The sequence below is a fragment of the Lactuca sativa genome, chromosome 7 (assembly GCF_002870075.4).
Source record: "Lactuca sativa cultivar Salinas chromosome 7, Lsat_Salinas_v11, whole genome shotgun sequence".
NCBI lineage: Eukaryota > Viridiplantae > Streptophyta > Magnoliopsida > Asterales > Asteraceae > Lactuca > Lactuca sativa.
In genome coordinates, this window is record NC_056629.2 from 110,091,375 (window position 1) to 110,111,827 (window position 20,453).

The 20,453-nt window shown below is 39.3% G+C and overlaps 1 protein-coding gene across 5 annotated transcripts; it reads right to left on the reverse strand.

The window, feature by feature from the left end:
• Positions 1 to 9,075: 9,075 nt before the first annotated feature.
• Positions 9,076 to 11,920, reverse strand: LOC111905810 (NAC domain-containing protein 35). 5 transcript variants are annotated; one of them, XM_042896507.2, is made up of 4 exons: positions 11,643 to 11,779; positions 11,222 to 11,536; positions 10,532 to 10,800; positions 9,076 to 10,135 (listed from the first exon to the last, which is right to left on the reverse strand). In XM_042896507.2, the coding sequence occupies exons 2-4, from the start codon at positions 11,247 to 11,249 to the stop codon at positions 9,410 to 9,412; spliced, it is 1,023 nt and encodes a 340-aa protein (XP_042752441.1). In that variant the 5' UTR covers positions 11,250 to 11,536; positions 11,643 to 11,779; the 3' UTR covers positions 9,076 to 9,409. The 5 variants fall into 5 exon arrangements, with proteins under 5 accessions (XP_042752441.1, XP_042752442.1, XP_042752439.1 ...); XM_042896508.2 differs by having other exon boundaries at positions 11,222 to 11,350; positions 11,643 to 11,769; XM_042896505.2 differs by lacking the exon at positions 11,222 to 11,536 and having other exon boundaries at positions 10,532 to 10,791; positions 11,643 to 11,920.
• Between the last annotated feature and the right edge of the window lie 8,533 nt (positions 11,921 to 20,453).

Below are 20,453 nucleotides of genomic sequence, written 5' to 3' on the forward strand. Positions count from 1 at the left end.
TTGCGCTTGTCTGTTCTAGATTTGGGAGACTCAGCCTTTGAGACCACTTCTTTTCCTTGGATCTCTGTGAAGGTTAGCTGATGAGCTATCCTCTTGGTGCTGTCATAAGTCGTAGGCCTTGATGCGATCACCATGCCTTTGATTTGCGATGCTAAACCACAGATATATCGCTCAATCTCTTTATATTCAGGGGTTACAAGTGCTGGACACATTACATCAAGATCATTAAATCTAGCGGTATAAGCTTTTATCGCTGAACCCTTCATGGTTAGGGTCCACAGTTCTTGTTCCAGTTTATGTATCTCCTCCCTAGGAAAATAATCCTCGACTAGCATCTTTTTTAGCTCCTCCTATTTCATGGAATTTGCAGTATCAATTTCCATTGTATTCACATGGCTATTCCACCATGTAAGTGTTGCATCAGCGAAAGTACATGCTGCAAATCGTACTTTACAATCATCTGTACAAAAGCTTATTTTAAAGACGGATTCTGTCTTTTCTATCCACCTTGTGAAATTCACTACCCCTTCATTTCCATGAAAGATTTTTGGCCTGCAATTCATAAAATCTTTGCAGGTACATGTTCTAGAGGTCCCTACATGGCCTTAATTTCTAACTCCATCTCTTGTGACATTAGATAGAGCCGCAATAATTCTTTGAGCTATGATTTCTTCAAGTTGTACTGTACTTATTGAGGGGTTTATTTCTGGTGGTGGTTGTGGTTGTTGTTGTTGTGGTGCTGATGGTCGGTTAGGGTTTAGCTGATTACTCCTTCTTGGTATTTTGTTTTAGTTCCTATTATAAATAATAAGAATTTTTATGATTTTTGTTAATCATTTAATACACGAGTAATAAATACTCTAGTTATTATTCACAGCGTAAAACATAATAGACAACATAATGATTACTGTAACGTATGCTTCATATTATTACCAGTGGTTACATCAGTTTATTTAGGTTTATAAGAGAAAAGTTCTATAAACATTGCAAAATTTGCAAGGTTTTCTACATCCTTGCTATAAACTTTCCTCTTTTCGCCTTAACTAGTCTGATTTTCTCTATTTACATAACCACTAGTTGTAGCTTATCTACCAGAAACCTAAGTGATGACCCAGCACGTCAGTGACATTAACCACTTGCTCTTCAAGTGCTTGAGTTCTCTGCTCAAGACTTCCTGTGCGTTCTTCATTTCTTGAGGTTTGATTGTAGAGCTCTAACTCTGCAATACTGGCATCGTGAGTAATCATGTCATTATAAGAAAAATTTATACGATGATGGACATCCATCACCGATTCCTGATCTCGTGTCCTTTGTCCATCTAGCCTTCGCACTCTTCCAGAGAGATGAGTAGCCCACCCTTCGACAATTTCCATCTTATCTTCAATTTTCACACTTTTCTCATACAGTTGAGATAAAGTGTTATCTTCATAAGAATGTGGGAGATGTGGTCGAGATGACTGACCAGTCTCATACATCTTGGCAGCTTTTTCTTCCGCCACCCATCTATCAACTGTTTGTGCGATTCGTGCAGGTTCATCTTGAACTCTATGACTTCCTGAAGATGTTGCCTTCTGAATCTTCTTAAGCTTTTTCCATATCGGTATAGATTTACGTGCAGTGCGTTTCGTTTTTACTCCTGGAACTTTACGGTAAAGAGTGTTCAGTGGTGGTAGAGATGATGCCACCGACTCTGTCTCCTCCATGGATTCGCTTTCTTCCATTGGTTCACTCTCTTCCCATTCGTTGGAGGGTAAAGGTGCTCCATCGTCAGAAGGTATTGGATGAAAGGTGGTTGGAGTTACAGGGTAGTAAGGATCGCCTACCATCATAGGGAATGAAACTTCCTCTTCTTCATCCGTATCCTCGATGATTATCCATTCTCGTGAATGTGCCATGTCGGATTCCTATACATTTTAGATCTCCAAGAGTTTAGTCTATCAAATATTTCTCCCAAATTAAATAGTTCATATGGTCTAATCATAATAAAATGTAATTGCGCACCTACACCTAGTTGTGATAGGATCTATGCACATATAAACTTTAGTTGGAATATTTGATCAAAATCCTTGAGATCAAAAACATTCCGGGTATTAAGGTGTACTCTCATCGCGTGTCTGAGTCTTTATATATGACTCTATATTCTTATTTATTGTATTCACGCTTTTACTATTGTTTGTTACCTTAGGTCTATCTGATAAGGCTCCGGCCAGTCAGGACTGTCGAAAGGGCAGGATCATTTTAGCAGCAACCCAAATCGACATGTCTATCCTTGTCACCGCTCCCGTAAGTAGTCCTTCAGTAGAATAATAATAATACTTTTTATTTATAGGCTAAGGGATATACCTAAACCTAATAGAGTACGTCCTAATACTATAGACGTGCTTTCCTAAGAAAGTACCAGTTCACTATAGTTAATAGCTCTGATACCAATCTGTCACACCCCGGCCGTCGGCGGAAACACCGGATACTGTAACGTCATTTTTCGTATCACAGTTATATAACATACATTGAACAATACTAAAGAAAATACATACCTTTATTAATGATTGAAAGTTACATTATTGTTTTCCTAGTATTTATTACATAATATCCGACTATGGCAAACTTCTTAATAAACAGAAAGATAATAGTAAAACTTCTCCTGTTTGAATACATACCAGCTTTTCAAGTTCCTGAAAACACATGCATTTTAAAAATACGTCAACATAAAGTTTGTGAGTCCACAGGTTTTGACTCCATAAAATAATACATTTTCACACATTCAAAAGTATAGTTTTGAAAGTATCATTTTGGCTCTCCAACATTTAGTATGCATATTAGGTATAATAGTATACTTATCAATTAAGTGTTATACCTAAACATTTATTAATCCTAAGGTATAAGTAGGGGAAAACTTATACTTAACATTAATACTTGTATACGACAAGGTATAATGTTTCTAACAATTTGCTAACATGAGCCTGTAACCGCTGCTATGACATAATACCTTTGATAGAACACACTCATGATTTTCCATGAGAAACAAACACACTTATGATTTACCATGAGAAACAACACCGTACGCTTCATCGACGCCGAAACAATAACAAATAAAAGGATAGTTCATCACTTGCTTTTGGTTGACTGTAGCTAACAGTCACAAGTGGGGTGGTCAACCCGTATACTAATTATACACGACTTCCCCGCTCACACGGGATTAACGGTTACAGTTCAGAGGATTTCCGCTAAAATCCCCAATCTTAGTTGATGAATACAATTACTCATGTAGAGTTTGACGACTTCCTATAACTCTAACAACAAAAGCATCTTCATGTCTAAAACCCTAAGTTACTAGACTATGCTTTTAAACATTACTTCTAACTTCATAATACGTAAGCAGTATAACAGCTATATCTTGAAGTAAAACCAGGTTTTATCTTGACCTAAAACCAATAATAACAACATATAACGTTTCTAGTTTTATCTTGACATAAAACTATCAATAACAATACCAAGTTTTATCTTGACATAAAACTAACAATAACAACATATAACATATCCAGTTTTATCTTGACATAAAACTAATAATAACAACGTATAACATATCCAGTTTTTATCTTGACATAAAACTATTAATAACAACATACTATATAACTTAACATTTAGAACTTTGGAATATAACTTCGGTATTATATCGCACACAACATATATATAGAATCCTAAGTATAATTCAAGATCTACATTAGTAAATTAACATACTGATAAGTTAATAACAGTTGTATGTATTCAAAATGTTATATTTAGAACAATCATATCCCGATTATCATAAGTATATACTACCATATAGACATAATAATAACATATATACATGCGTTTTCCCCCGAAATATTAGAAAGTGGGGCCGTGAAACTCACCCTAGTAGCGTGATTTTATGTTATCTAAGCAAAACGGTCAGCGGGCGAGATCGTCGGGGCTCGGGATGCAAAATGGCCTCAGCAAAGGAGAGAAAGAGAAGAAGTTTAGGTGTAAGAATGGCTGAAGTCGGACCTGCTATTTATAGTAAGGATTTTAAAAACTCACATCGTGAGTTTCATAAGGCTCACGTTGTGAGTCTTGCATGATCAGCTCGTAGTCTTGCCATTTGTGTCCCTAGCTTTGGAAGGTGGCCATGTTACTCCTCACGTTGTGAGATATCTTTGCTCACGTCGTGCGTTTGGATCTGATCACCTCGTAGCCTTGTCACACACCTTCTAGATTCCAATATATGGATAGATGAATTCTCACGTCGTGAGTCCTGTGCTCACGTCGTGAGCTCAGTCAGATTAGGGTTTTTGACAGCTGAATCTTCGGAAGGTCGTAACTTTCACATACGAACTCCGTTTTTGACGTTCTTTATATGCACGCGTAGGTATTTAAGAGTAATACAACTCTCTTTTAGACTTAAATAGCTAATTCTAATTCTATTTTAAATTCCTCTTATTATAGAGATTTATAGTGTTCGGTTTATCATAACTTCTTCATGCGAAGTCAGATTCAGACGTTCTCTATATTTTTGGAATCGTATGGACGTATACTTTGAGTTGTTTCATAAAGAAAGTTCATATTTGTATTAGAATTTATCATGAAATAAATAGTACATTTATCACATTACATGATTAGCATAATCACATGTGATTGTTATTGACCTATTCGGCTAGTGTTACATACAGCCGCCGTTGCAGCGACATGCGGTGGCCGGAGATGATAGCCACCACCTCACGGTGGTGGTGGTGGATTCTCTTTTGAGTAACGATCACGCAACATGCCAGCACACACACCATGACTGAAAGATAATCATAACCACCCACCTGGTGTCGTGCGGCGACGACAGCGGGTGGAATAGACGCTGGAGCGGCGACGACGGTCGTGACTGAGACATATCAACATGATAATGGTGGAAGGGAACGAGCAGAAACCACAGCGAACAACAACAACGCTAGTGGTTGGCGGAGAAGCGACTGTGGAAGAAAGGTGGCGGAGAGGAGGTGCGACTAGCGATGGCATTGTCTTCACGGAGGCGGCAGTGTAGCGACGGGAAGAGTAGTCTAACTGGAGAACAGCAGTAGCTACACCCACAACTTCGTTTCCCGACCATTCCTGATGATCATGACGTTAGGCTCAAGGTATTTCATCTTTGCTAGCAGCAGAGGCAGCATTGCGACGTCTGGTGGCCCATGGTAGCGACGCAATTAGCGACGGCGGCTCGAAATGAGAGAAGTGAGGGTGGCGGTTGATGCATACACGATTAGGGTTAGGGTTACGGGACACATGGGTGATGGGTTTATATGCCCGGTGATATGCAACTTCCCCTATATATATTTACACTTCTAGCCCCTCCATCTCAATTCCTTTCTACGTAAATCCAACATTTACCAATTCAGCCCTCAACATTCCAAAATCCTTTCAATTTAGGTCTAATACTTACCAAGCACCCCCTGACTTTTGAAAATCTTTACAAAATAAATCTCGGAATTAGACTTTAAGCCTCGAAAATCCAAATTATATAATTCGGCTCCCTGAAACAAACACCTCGCTAATATTATGGACTTTAGGGCTACTTTAAAATGATATAAAATATAAATTTACATCTTGGGGTTCGGGGTTTATTATTTTGTTACTGAATTTCAAATGGAATGTTACAGTATTTTATATTTTTTTATGTTCTTGGAGTTTTGTTTGCTATATTATGTGTATTTTTAGGGGCATCTATCGAGTTACTAGCAAGATGCATATTGTGAAACCGTCATATGGTTTGGATGAAGGTGTAGAATCTGAAAAAGGTGTAATTCTAAATCATGGGGTGAAGTATGTAAACGTGAATAAGAAAACAAAAATAGAACATTAGTCGATAAACAACCCTTGCATATCAGAATGTGTCGCTCCATGTTGCTTGAGATGCTAGCTGAACTAGTTGTGACCATTACATCATAAGAGCTTCTTGAACAATGGCATAAGATTGTCTCCTCGAAGTTGATAACTTACCTTTTTGATGAAGCAGTTCATCTTACAACTATGAGATGGGTAGTGACTCTTCTCCGTTCAAACAATCATTTCCTATGAAACTGGTGATGTTAGGCTTGTTGTAGAGCTTGTGGATGCATGTACAGAGATGACAGGAGAGCTTCAGGGTGAAGCTTTGATGCTCAAAACTTATGTTGTTAGGCTTATATATGACTAAAGCAATCAATCAAGCCCCAGTTTAAGTTCTAATTCTAAGTATCTATTCTAATATAGATGCAATCGATATAAGAGGAACGAAAATTGAAAAAGCGGAAAAAATGAAGAAATTAAACCCTAACATAATATATTGTGCAACTGAACCAAACCTAACCTAATATATGACTAAAGCAAATAAAATCAAGAGATTCACCTGAATCGGAAGTTAACCAAGAATAATTTTAGATTTTAAGAATATATAGGTTGTCGGAATCGGAAGCTGCAATGGTCCATGGTGTCTTCATCTGTTTGAACGTAGAGGGTGAGATTAGATTAAGTTGCAATTCGCGAGTCATGCGTGTTCAATTGGAGTGATAAAGCAGATTTGGGATGGAAGGAAACTTAAACAAACATCGTGAAATTGGAATTGGATTGCGCCAATTTCAGCGAGAGATCGTCAATTGAAAAAACATAACGTGCGTACGCTCCGTCGACATTCTCTCGCTAAACACATTCCATATGGCAAAAAGTCGACAATTTTTCCCCTCGTTGAACCCTCGCCAAATCCCTTAGTTTTCCATCGATTACTGGGTATGTCGATAAACCCTCTCTAATATGTTATATGTTAAATAAATAAAACAATTGTCTAAACCATCATGGATCTCTAGTAATTCCCTTTCTATAAGCCTAAAATTTGCAACAGAATAAATCCTTCTTTAAATCCGTAGCTCAAACCCAAGTTTCTAGTAGTGTATAATACATTTAGGGGCGACTTTTGGGGCTTCGCTGTTAATACCTATACTTTTTTTAGTGAACTCGGTTTAGAGACAAATGTTAAACTGAAATGTGGTGTACTCAATGATGTTACACAAATTAACTATTATTTAATTAGTATAACCTTACACTATTTAATGTCAAACTTTAGTATGGTTTTTGTATGCTTGTACACCGTTTTGACGTCATGCTGCATCTAAGGTTATGGTACCCACTAGATGATAGTAATAAACTATGTTTGGTAAATTATTATTTTTTCTATATATAAATATGATTAAAAAAATTGAAACTAGAGCTGCAATTGTTAAACATGGGACAGTCATGGGATTAGGCACACCCGAACCATGCGGCCATCCGGGGCCAGAGAACAAGCAATAATGATAATTTAGGCTTTAGCCCAACCCTACCCTAAGTCAAGGAAGACTTTTCAGCTACTATCTCCTCTCATTCGACTGGACCAGAACCCTAGATGGAATGTAGTGGGAGTTGTCAAAAAAGACTTGAAAAATTAATAACTTCCATCTTCCATATGTTTTCATCAATTAGCTATGTCCCTACAGTCTCCGAACTTCAAAGTCGTACAATCCATCGTTATCCTCCATTGTTGTTTTGCGCCTTCAGTTCAACATACTTTTCACCTTCTCCAGAATAACCCCAGCTTTTACACGTTTTCCAAGGTGGTTTTATGATGAGAATAACTGGATTAGGAAAACTAAAATAGTTTTGACGGTCGTTATGATTTATGAGATGGAAATGAGTTCAACTGTTCAAGTCTAGTGTAGCATTACCCTTCTAATATCTTTTTGTGGTGACGTAAGTTTTAAATAAAATTTGTTAATGTGAATGGAATTAAAATATGATACAGAAGTAAGGCAGCTAGCTACCCCAGTCGTTTTTGTGTGTTAAAGTTCAGCCCCACGAAGTTTCGGTTACCAGGAAATTGTTGTTGATGTATGTACATATAGAAATAAAACCAATTCAGGCAACTCTTTCAAGTCCAAGATCAGTTGGTTAGACAACGTCCTTTTGATGCAAAAATGGTTGGGGCTTTTGAAATCAAAAAGCTGAATCATGCACATGATTCATTTTGTAATCCAAAATAACTCTGAGAATATGCTGCTTAAATACCTTATATACTACGCTAGTAGTTTAATAAGCGAATTGGGTCAAGGTGGTAGATTTAGCTTTCTCCCATACCAGATGTGAAAATTTAGCTAAAACAACAAAGTGTTTGCTTTTGCACTTTTTTCCGAAAGAGAATGTAGAGTTGTGTTGATCAATGCATTAATGTTCAAGCAAATTGCAGGTACGTGTCTTCTTTATATCAGACCAGTGCATATATAGACGGTGCGTTGTCCTAAGGTTTTCCCAATAACATCATCAAGGCTGTAATTGGGCAGGCTCAACATATTAACTTCAAATGTTTAATTAGATTAATTCCTAAAATATTATCACCGATGAAGTGACTCTTGAAAAACAAATTATATATATTTCCGCTAGAAAAACAAATAAGTTATCGGACATATTAGCTTCTTCAAGGCTCTAAGGCAATAGGCATCGATCATTTAGGGTTTGAGGTGTTGTTGTGGAGATTAATTGTTTTCTGAGGGACTTGAGTGCCGTGAAGACAGCCGGAATTCAAGGGCTCAACAATTATCATTTTCTTGTAAGTGAAAGATCTCTCTAGTTTTTGCGCATTCAACGTATTAAAATTACCCTAATTCTGTGAATCAGGTACTTCAGTAAGTCGTGTTTGTTTATCTTGCATCTTAGTCATGTGTGTCGCTTTAAGAGCTGATAGATTGTCCTCTGAGGCAAGTAGGAACCTCAACCAATCACTAGGTAATTTGTTCTTGTGTATGTTGTTCAGAAAGACATAAAACTATTAAATATGCAGTGTTACATCTGATTCACTTGTTTGTTTTATGTCCTCATTTATCAACACATGAGAAACAAAGAATGAAGTGGAGTAAACGAGCAATCAGTAACTAATTTGGAAGTCTTAAGGAAATACTATATATGCCTTGGGAAAAAGTGTGAAGTAGATATTATAGTTTAACATCTACCCTATACATACATATATAAGGTCTCTAGCTGATGGAAGCTTAGCTCCAGCAAAATTACAAATGGATCACAAAGACACAAGCCATAAGAAACATAATTTCCAAACCCTATTATGCAATACATATGTCTTTAAAATATTACGAATTAGCATAAAGCATGTCAGCTACGACATGCTACAAGTTATGCAATTAGCTTACACATATATATTGTCTCCAACTAAGCATGGCCATATGAAAGCCAATATTAAAAATGATAGTCTCTCATGAATCTTACTATTTAATTTAAGTTCCTCATTATATATATATATATATATATATATATATATATATATATATATATATATATATATATATATATATATATATATATATATATATATATATATATATTTATATAATTACTTGAAAGAGTTGGTATAATCCTTGCTTCCCTCGCAGCTGGGCATGGGATTCCAATCCCAAAACCTATCAGGAAAAGTGACGTGAACCTCTCCTGCCATGTTATTAAGGGCAAGAAGTCCTTGTGAAAGCGGTTGCATTTGCAGTTGATGCTGTGATTGTGGTTGTGGTGGCAGTTGATGTGGTTGTGGTTGTGGTAGAAAAGTAGTAGAAATTTTATGTTGATAATTTTGGATATGATGAAAAGCCTGAGATGATGGATTATTGACAGAAGCTTGTTGATAGCTTAGAATTCTGTGAAGATCATCAACAGTGGTTGGGAATACCGAGGAGGACGTGGAGGCGGTTGGGGAGACCAAAGAGGCCGTATGTAGATGTACATGTGGTGGAAGTGTGGTGGTGATGGCCGGAAATGAAGTAATAAAGTTGTTGTAGGTAGAGGGGTTGATAGGACTGGAGAGGCCAAGAGCGGTTCCAACAATGTCCGTGGTGCTACTACCACTCGTTTCGCTTAATTTTTCGTCATTTTGCTGGTTTGAACTTTGGCCTTGTTGTTGTTCCAAGGAGGACTGGAAACTTAACAAGTTCTTTGAATGTTGCTTCTTGTCCGCATTAGAAGCTCTTGCAGAAAATATTGAAGCCCTAGTCGTTGGGAGGGTGCGAGGGAGACATGGGTGGTCTTCTACTCCAGCTCGTTTGTAGACCCTACAGAGTGAAATCTCGGCCTACAAAAATCAAAAAATAAATTAATCCATGCATTTAAAGCTAGCGGTGATAATGATGAACAGAAAGAGACTTGCATTTAAAGTTAGCGGTGACATGGTTCAGCAGTTTATATACGTTTGTTTTATCACTTTAAATGTTGCGAGGAACAAATTGAGAACCAACATTCATTAATTTAAAGGCATCTTGAGTCAGATTTCCTTTCACTTCAAAATAAGTTCACATTTTTCTGTTGAAAACCATTTTACTCTTTTGATTCAAGGGTTCGAAACCTTGGAGCACAAAGTTTTTAATTTTTCTAACAAGGAGCCCAGACAGATGTTAAATCGTAGCCGTTCGTAGAAATAAAAAAGAAAAAACTATTAATTAAGAGTTAGTCGAAGAGAACTCATTGGTACCTTCTGTAACCTTTCCGTTTCATGTTGAGGCAACCGATACTCATTCATGATCCAACTTGTTCGAATGCCTTTGGGAGCCTTTCCAGAATAAAAAACGAGTGTTTTCTTTAACCCAATGGACCTGAAATTATCAGTTCGGATCATTCTATCAGCTCCAGTGGCCTTCCAATAACCCGAAGTTGTCACACGGTTTGGGCGATCCCCATTGCGGTACTTCCTATCTCTTGGAACATAGAAAAACCATTCCTTTTCTCCAATTGCTGCCAATGCTAAAACAACATGTAAAACAAGAAAAAAAAATGAATTATACAATATACACCGGTATGGATAAATAAATGGATCGATAAACATTAGGGCCCTAATCTAATTAAGATTTAAACAAATTTAATAAAAATAGCGTGAGCTCCAGGACCAAGAAAAATGAACAATTTGTTAACCCAGATAATCGTAATCCATCAAATTATAAGAAAATTGCAAAATCATGGAGAACACAAACAAAAAATACAGTTGCGCTAACAGAAAAGATGAGAGATTATATATGATGAATGTTGCACCTCGGTTAAGGCCATGATGTAATTGGAGCGATGAAACAAAAGGTACACAACGAACGAAGGAGAAATCTCAGTACACACAAAAGCACATAATTTTACGCAATTCAGTTATTAAATAATGAAAAATAACCGCGCGCACCTAGAAAATACCCTTGAAAATTGCGCATGCATCATCATTAGCTCGACCAGAAGGAGATGAGAGTGATGACTCATGATGAAACGTGATTATGCCGATGACGAATACGTGTAATTTGGCCAAATTCAACTACTACAGATTTAAAATTAGAACAACACACTAAATTCTACTAAATACCCACAAAAAATGGTCAAGAAAGAAAGACACCCACATCCTCATTCACCGGATAAAAAAGTAGAGGACCACGATATGATATGATGATGAGGATGGCAGTTTAGTTTACGGTGACGAGAAAATTGTAGTGAAAAAATGAGTGATCTGATAAGAATCATAGCAGAATGAATAAATAGACGAAGTAAACTGAAGGTAGGTAGATAGCTAAATAGCTAGGTTTAAGTAAAGAAAGGGAGAATCGAAAGTATACCAGGAAGTTCCCAAGGATCATAACGATAAAGATCAAGAAAAGTGATGAGTTCAACATTGAATCTCTTGCCCTCTACCTTACGGCGAAGGTAGAACTCTACAAGCTCGTCCTCCGTTGGATGAAATCTAAACCCTGGCATCACCATGTCGTTTTCATGATCATCATCATCATCATTTTCTTGCTTATTTTTCCTGTTACCCATCTCTTCTTCCTGGCTCATCATTTCTTTCTTCTTCTGCAGAAACTACTGATTTCTCTTTCTTTTATAAATGCCAATAATAATGCTCATATATCCTTCTCGTTGATTTAATTTATAAATTAAAAAATAGTCCACATATGTACAAAAAAATGAATAGACCAGTTACAGCTGAAATATCACGGTTGCAGTAGTCACAACTGGTTTGACTTACAGATTAAACATTTTGCCTAATTACCACCATAAATGAATAGGATAATACCGACATAATTCGACATTAATGTACAAGTGTTCATTCTAAAATTTCGTGGCTTTTATTTTTGTTGATTTTTATTTATAAAATTTCAAATTTGTAGAAAGAGAAGCTAGAAATAGATTATATTATGCATATAGTCTTAGGCCCTTATGTTTGATGAGGAGAAATGAAATAGCGGGGAATTTAAATGTCCAAAAGAATTGATTTCATTGTTTTATAGAACTAAGAATTAAGTAGATAAATATTTCTTAAAATCATTTCTCTTGTTTTGTAGGTATTAATTAATAAAAGAGTAAATTACTGAAATTACAAGTTTGGTCGTTAATCTTTTTTTGCATTCGGATCGTCTCTGTGGTTCGATTATTTTGCATTTTTCGTCCCTATGGTTTGCTCAAAATTGCACGTTTGGTCTCTAACTTTATGTATGTAAGGGATGAAAAACGCAAAAAAAAAATCAAACCATAAGGACGATCCGAGTGCAAAAATAATATTAGGGACCAATCGTGCAATTTTTACCAAACCATAGGGACGATCTCAATAATTTACTCTTAATAAAATGAAAATGAAAATGAGTTTTTTATTTTTTCAAATCATTTGCAATATATATATATATATATATATATATATATATATATATATATATATATATATATATATATATATATATATATATATATATATATATATATATATATATTTAATTTGTCAAAATATGTGTCATTTTTGTTTATAATTTCTCATTTTAAGTTTACTTGTTTCCAAATATTTTATTTTATTTTCAATTAATATTATTTTATATATACATCTTGTATTGGAAAACATATTTCTAATATAAAGGAATAAGTTACAAATAGCTACAAACATAAAGAAATATGAAAATCCAACTATTTAAAAACTATATCCAATATAGGATGTTCAAAAAGTCAAATTCAATATACCTAAAAACTAAAAAACAAAACTATATCTGATATATGATGTGTAGAAAGTCAAATTTAATATTCGTAACAAATAGAAAACACATAATTTAAGATAACTTATTAATGGTATTGACAATCTGCTATCATTTCCATGTAACAAATATTTTCATCTTCCATAAGGATCGTTGGCGGGATGGATCTTTACTAAATTTGTCCGTCGCCTTAATTTGTTGTTTTGACATTAATATTTGGTATGCATTGTATATCTTCTATAATTTTATCTATAACCCGATTCCTTGTTTTGTTGTCTTCCTATATTGTATACCGTTTTCGTAATTTTCTCATTAACAACCATGAAAATCTTATTCATTTCTTCTGTTGCTTCTTTATAATATCTTTCGGCATCATCAATTTTAGGCCTTTTATGTTTATGAATGACACTAGTAGTTCATGAAACGTCCCGAAAATCATGACATAAAAATTTTCGTTTTTAGATTAATAAATCTTTAATACATTTCTTTCCCATGAAAACAAGGTAACCAAGAGTTAGCAAAAACATCAACAAATAAGAGTAATTCATAGAATGCGGAAACCTGTGGTGTGTGCTCTACAATCATCCCGATCTCTGTCCTTAGAAATGTAACATCCCGAAATAGCGAGAGTAGAGTTGAAGGGCCAAAAGTGTTAATTGGGAAAGAGTGACTCGGCGAGTCCATGGATGGACTCGGCGAGTAGAGTCGCGGCTTGACCGCGTGTTAAGTAGCCGACTCGGCGAGTCGATGAGATGGACTCGGCAAGTAGGCGCTGGGTGGAGAAAACCCTAATTCTCGGGGTTGAGCCCTATATAAGGAACATTATGTTCCTTCCCCAGCCTCTTTACTTCCCTCTTGAGTTCTAGAAACCCTAAATCGCAGAGGAGCTCCATTGTTGAGTGGATTGAAGCTTAGAGAAGTAATCATTGAAGGAATTTTGTGGGAATTGAAGGCTTGGGGCAAGGGGCTTCGCTTGGAATCATCTTCATTGCAGTTGGGGGCGTCCATTGGAGGTAATATCTCGTTCTTGGTCTGATTGTATGTTGTTTCTTCATTTTGGGGTTTGTGGGATCTTGCCTATGGATGTAATTGGAAGTCTAGAGGGTAGATCTGAGGTTGCTACCTCAGATCTGGAGAAGAGGAGAATCAGAGAGCATGAAAGTCCCTGTGTTGGAGTGTTTAGTGAAGCTTGCAAGTCCCAAACCCTAGTTATGAGTGAATATGGCCTAGATCTCTATGGATTCACGTAAAGATTGCCACTTTACGTGATGGATGAATTGTAGGAGGCTAGATCTATGTTTTGGATCAATTGCATGGTCTGGAATGCTTCTGTATGGATTCAGATCGGTGGTACTCGGCGAGTCACATGGGTGAACTCGATGAGTTGCTTGAAGATGAGCTGGGACTCGACGAGTTGGAAGAACAACTCGGCGAGTCGGATGAAGATGGCTTGGAACTCGGCGAGTTGTATGAACAACTCGGCGAGTAGGTTGAAGATAGCCATAGACTCGACGAGTCTTGTCGAAGAGTCCCGATATTCTCTGGTTGAGTCGAGAATCGGTGAGTCAAGGGATGACTCGGTGAGTTGAGGGCGAGTGGACTCAGAGTTGTTGAACTCGGCGAGTCTCGGGGTGACTCGGCGAGTTAGATCACGGATCGAGTGAAGTTCTGAGTATGGGGACTCGGCGAGTCATCGGGTTGACTCGGCAAGTAGGGTCAGTCAGGGGTTGACTTTGACCTTGTCTTTGACCAAGGGTTGACTAGTGGTTCCAGGGGTATTTTGGTAATTGTTGATTATTGTTGAGTTCAGTGCATTGGTGGCTGTCCAGAGGTGGAGATCGTATCAGTGATCGGAGCAGCTTGAGCTATCTGTTCAGTCGGCAGTTTCGAGGTGAGTTATCCTCACTATATCGCTAGGGTTTATGGCACCAAGGCCAACCTTTTTATCGGATGGAAATCCGGGTAGTTGTCAGTTGTTATGATATGGGCCGGAAGGCATTGCTATGTGGACCGGAAGGTCATGGCCTGGAAAGGCGTATGTGTGCATTTAGTATGTTGACTGATTCGTAGGGTGATGTTATGCTAGTGACCGGCTAGGCCGGTATCTTGAATAGAGTAATGCTATGTTATGTGGTCTGTTGATCGATTGCTGAATGTGAACTGTTATATGATTATGTGTTATGCGTATGATTGCTAGACCTGGGGTGTGACCCGGTATGCAGGGTCGTTCTATGTTCTGTTAGGATATGTATGCTTTTTATGCTGTGGGCCGGAAGGCAATATGTTATGGGCGGGAAGGCAATATGATATGGGCCGGAAGGCATTGCGTTATGGGCCGGAAGGCGATATGTTTTAGACCAGAAGGTCGTGCCCTGGAAGGGCGTATATGTGGTTGGTATATTGGGGGTATCTCACTAAGCTTTCGGGCTTACAGTTGTGGTTTTATGTTTTCAGGTTCTCAGGAGTCTGTGGCAAGGCAAAGGCGTGATCGTACCGTTCCTCGCGTTGATGTTTTATGATATGAACCTGGGAAAATACTCTGTTAAATAATGTATTGAAAACCTTTTTGTAACAACGTTATTAAAATGGGTGGTTTTTGAAAAGTTTTAATTGTTTGAAATTTTGGTCGTTACAAGTTGGTATCAGAGCCTTGGTTTGAGTGAATTGGGGGAAACATTCGTGTGACTCCAGTCTCAAATCGAGGAGGATTTTAAAAAGAGAAATTAAAATGGTTTTCAAATTAAGTAAAAGGAGGACGCGGAGGTACGATCAGCCGGAGCCAGTAAGTAACCCCAAGATACCATACATGATATTTGTCTTATTGAGCTTGATAGAACAGCATGCTAGAGCTAGGCTAGGGATCTTCAGGAATTCATGATAATGTTGCCTGATTTGTGATGCCTGTAGCCTAGGGTCCCTTATGGGAGATTCTCAGTGTTCCTCTAGTGGTGAGGGTTGATAGTTGTTATGCATGTTCTCTAGGGTATGGTGGTAGTACTTCATACAAATATGGGTAGGTGTGGAAGGTAGTATGGTCCCGTACTACTGAAAGCACAGGACCCATACGCGTATCAGGGAAACCATGATCTCTAGGGTTGGGTTGCGAGAGTTGGATCCCAGGATTGTGGGAAGTGTCTGAGATTGGTATGGTGTCTTCGGTATGGAGATTTCGAGGCATGATGATAGTGGATCCGGATCAGGATCGGGAGCTGGAGAGCGAGTTCCGGGTGGATCGGTGCCGTCTGAGGTTATCGATCAGACGGGCACGAGCGAGTTGGATGCGAGGATTCGCGAGATCCTGCGTGATGAGGTTGCTGCATTGTTCCGGGCTGAGTTTCCGGAATTGTTTGGGTCGATCAAGACCGCCATGAGTGAGTATTTTGATGCGCGATATGCGGCTCTCGCAGAGACGACTGCCGCGGCGGCTACAGCGGCTGTAGCAGCGGTTGTAAGGGGAGGAGTTAGTCGGGGTTTTCAGTATCGGGATTTCTATTATATGAAGCCTCCCACATTCGATGGAGTTCAGGACCCGATTGCTGCTATGAGATGGTTATCAGACGTGGAGGGGTATTTCTCCACGCGTTTATGCCCTACTGATCAGAGGGTGAGGTGTGCTCTGAACCTGTTGAGGCTCGGGGCGGAGGGCTGGTGGAGATTGACCACGGGGTCATTTTCCGATGCGCAGAGGGCTGTGGTTTCATGGGATCAGTTCAGAGAGATGTTCAGCACTCGCTATGTTCCGCGGGATGAGAGGGAGAGATTGGCTCGGGAGTTCCTTGAGCTGAAGCAGGATTCGGAGTTGGTGACTGAGATCACCAGGATGTTCACTGAGAGGGCGGTGTTTTGTCCTGAGTTCGTTTCGGAGCAGGCTCAGATGTCCCGATATCTGAGTATGCTCAAGGGGAATATCAGACAGTCCGTGTCTGCGCAGAGGTGCGAGACCTTTTTAGAGTTGTAGGAGGCCGCCAGGCGGCGTGAGTTAGAGGTTGAGTTACAGTCGCGTGAGTTGAGGCAGGCTCCGATGCAGTCGCAGCCGGCGCCGAAATGGTCCAGGACCGTTGATGTTAGAGTGGGGGATCGGAGCGGCCACACTTGTGGGAAGTGTGGAAGGGGTCACGCTGGAGTTTGTTGGTCCGGTGGTGCATGTCGCAAGTGCGGAAAGGAGGGGTACTATGCGCGGGATTGTCGGCAGTCAGTGTCGATTCGGGATTTGAGGATTTGTTGTCATTGTCGTCAGATTGGACATTTGAGGGTCAACTGTCCACAGTTTTCTGCAGGGCCGGTGCAGGCTCCAGCATTGGCCACTCTGAGGATTTCAGGTAGAGGTCAGGAGGGAATGGAGCCCCAAGGGCTCAGGGTCGTGCTTATCAGCTTGCGGCAGAGGAGGTCGGAGCAATGCCGGAGGCAGCTGCGGGTATGTTACTTTCTTGATGTCTTGTTATCTTGCGAATATTGTGAGTATCGTTGTGCTGGTATCTTTGTATGGGTTTCGATGCGGTATTCGTTGTTTCGCGGGTTTGGCATGGTTATGGATTGGTGTTTCAGGTTTTTGCTTTGGCATTCGTTGTTCCCTGAAGGTTTGGTATGGTTATAGTTTGGTGTTTTGGTGCCGGTATCCTTGTGCGGTTTTCGATGCGGTATTCATCCTTTTGCAGGTTGTGGGTTTGGTTATGGGTTATTGTTTGGGAATTCCGTTGGTTATCATTCATGAAGGTTGATAGTGGAGATGCGGCACTAGGTTGAATGTCGGGTAGCATCTGCAGTCTTGGAGTGGATAATTGAAAGACCGGATTCTTTTGAGCGGATTGATCAGGGAGGAGATGTGTTTTGCTGAGGGTTGCTTATGCTTGTGGGAAGCAGTCAGTGTGTAAGTGTTCTCTTTGTGCGGGGTTGTTCTGGAAGGTCGTTAATGGCAATCGGTGGCTGTTAGTCAGTGCTTTAAGTGGGGGAGAATTGGAGAATTCTCCGGGAGATCGATGAGTATGTGAGGGTGCTTAGTTGTTGGGATTCAGCAGTGTTCTGTCAGCTCAGAGTATAGGCTGACAAGAGCGAGTGTCGGGTATGCGGGGCGGGATACAGACCTAGGGCATTTGATTGTGGAGGCCTGGGAGCAGGCCGGGATCAAGTTTGAGTAGGTAACCGGGGTTATGCGATCAGAGTATTTGTATGCTTGATGTACGTGATGGGTTGTACTGCATTAATCCCACGGGATTTATGTTGTGCATGTTTCTAGAGTTGGAACCAGAAGGTTCCCAGAGTTAGAACCTGAGGGTTCGCAGAGTTTGGGTGTACGGACCCACAGAGATATAGCCTCAAGTGGCTAGTGTGTGTTATGAGAGTCGGTCCAGTCATGCTGGAGACTCTGTTGGTATTGTTGGATCAGTTTGAGATTGCGGATTGTGTATGTTGCAGTGTGATTGCATTGGAAGGTCTGGCCCCGGGTTAGTGATCTTGTTTAGCTGAGGTAGTGATTTTGATGAGTGGAGAGAGTGCATGGGCTTGAGAGCCCCTGCAATGAGAGCCAGAGTATGTGAATAGCGGTTACGCAAAAAGGGTGGTGTCGCTTGGGCGAGCACCGTGGCACAGGTTGGGGTGGCATTATGGCCAAGAGGGTTCCTTGGAAACGGAAAAGAGAAAGGTGTGTAACTCCGAAGAGGAGTGCAAGTTCACGAAAGTGAAAGCTGCAGAGCAGAGTTATGGTTGGAGTATTTCGAGTATGGTTTTGAGCATCGTGTTCGCGGCAGTGAAGTAGGAGCTCATCCGGTGTGGGATGTCTGTTGAGGCTCAGAAGGGATGCAGGGAGAGAGAGAATCTTGAATTCTCAGTGTGATTTTGATCAGGGTATGGGGTGGATATTAGTGGTTCATCCTGGGAGATGTTTGAGGATAGTATCAGTGTATCAGGTTTCCCAACCTGAAGGTGTTAGAGCTGGTTCAGCTTGTGTGGGCGGTTGCGAGAGGAGAACTCGTGAGAGTTGCTCTGATATTGTCACACCCCCGAACCAGGCGGCGGAAACGTCCGGGGGCTGTTGTGACTCAATTGTATACCATAACATTGAATATATATGAAACGTAACAACATTCGTCACCATGCATTAACATAGTACAACCAGTAGAGTTTACATGAAGTACATTGTTTAAACATTACATTCCCAAAATAAATTGTTCGATTCGTACATAAATAAACTGCAAGCCATCACTGAATATGATTTCCTTTGATTCACTGGTTCCCTGAGAATACAAGTATTTTGAAAAAAACGTCAACATATGAAATGTTGGTGAGTTCATAAGTAGTGTTTGAAATCCAATGTTTTGTATTGTTTGAAAATCACCAGAAAATCCGATATTTTCTGAAAATAGTATAGTCAAAAAGGTGTGAAGATCCATAGGTATGCTTGTTTGTTTTCTATACTTGTAAAAATTGTTTATTGGAATTGTATGTATTTCGAATCTGTATGTATTGAAAAACCCTAGGAAAACCCGATGTTTTCCTAATTCTTTGAATTCCATGAATTTATTTTGAAACCATTGCAACGCATGAAGTTATCATTACCAGACGACATTGGATTATTTTGAGCATGATTATCTGCTACAAACACGCGTTACACAAACGACTCGTCTATAGCAATACTAACGATCCCGTAGGCGTCGTCCGTACTAATCACGTTATCCAACCGTCCTGACTACGTGTAGTCCCACATCCGAAGAGAAAGAGGACACGAAGGCCTCGATGACTCCCTTAGTCGGTTGGGGATAAAAAGGTACGAGGGGTCCCAGACCCGCCTCGCATAAAAGGCAGACTTTACTAGCGACACTAAAGGACCCTTGGGGACCAGTAGTCTACAAGCCATTGAAAGTCTGGTTACGTCGTGTCGGATCGGTAAAACCCAACACTTCGTAAGATTGAAGTCTTTGGGCCTTAAGATCAGGTCGTCGGGCTAGCTAGGCTCAACGAACAAGATTTTACACTTGTGGGGCCCAAAGATAGTGCGTAGACGTCTGTGCACATTCGCATGTATAATGAATTCCCAATCGTTATTTGTATGAATCGTAGCATTGAAGTATCATAGTATCGTCGTGTTAGTAGTTTTGGATTTTTATTGGTTCGAGACCGAACCAATTCGTTTAACAACGACTTTTGGTGTTGTAATGTATTGTATTTTGTCGATAGTCGTGGTACCATTATTTGGTCAAATTGCATGCATTGAATTAGTCTTGAAAATTTTCTGTTTTCAGCCCCTCCTTGTTTGTAAAATTTACTTTTTCAACCCTTTATTTAAATACTTTCCGGTTTGGTCCTTAAATCAATTTTATTGACATTTTAACACCAAAAATTATTGAAATAAATATTTTTCAGCATATTTTTCATAGAAAACAGCTTAAGTCCCTGAAACCTCAGTTTTCTCGGTTA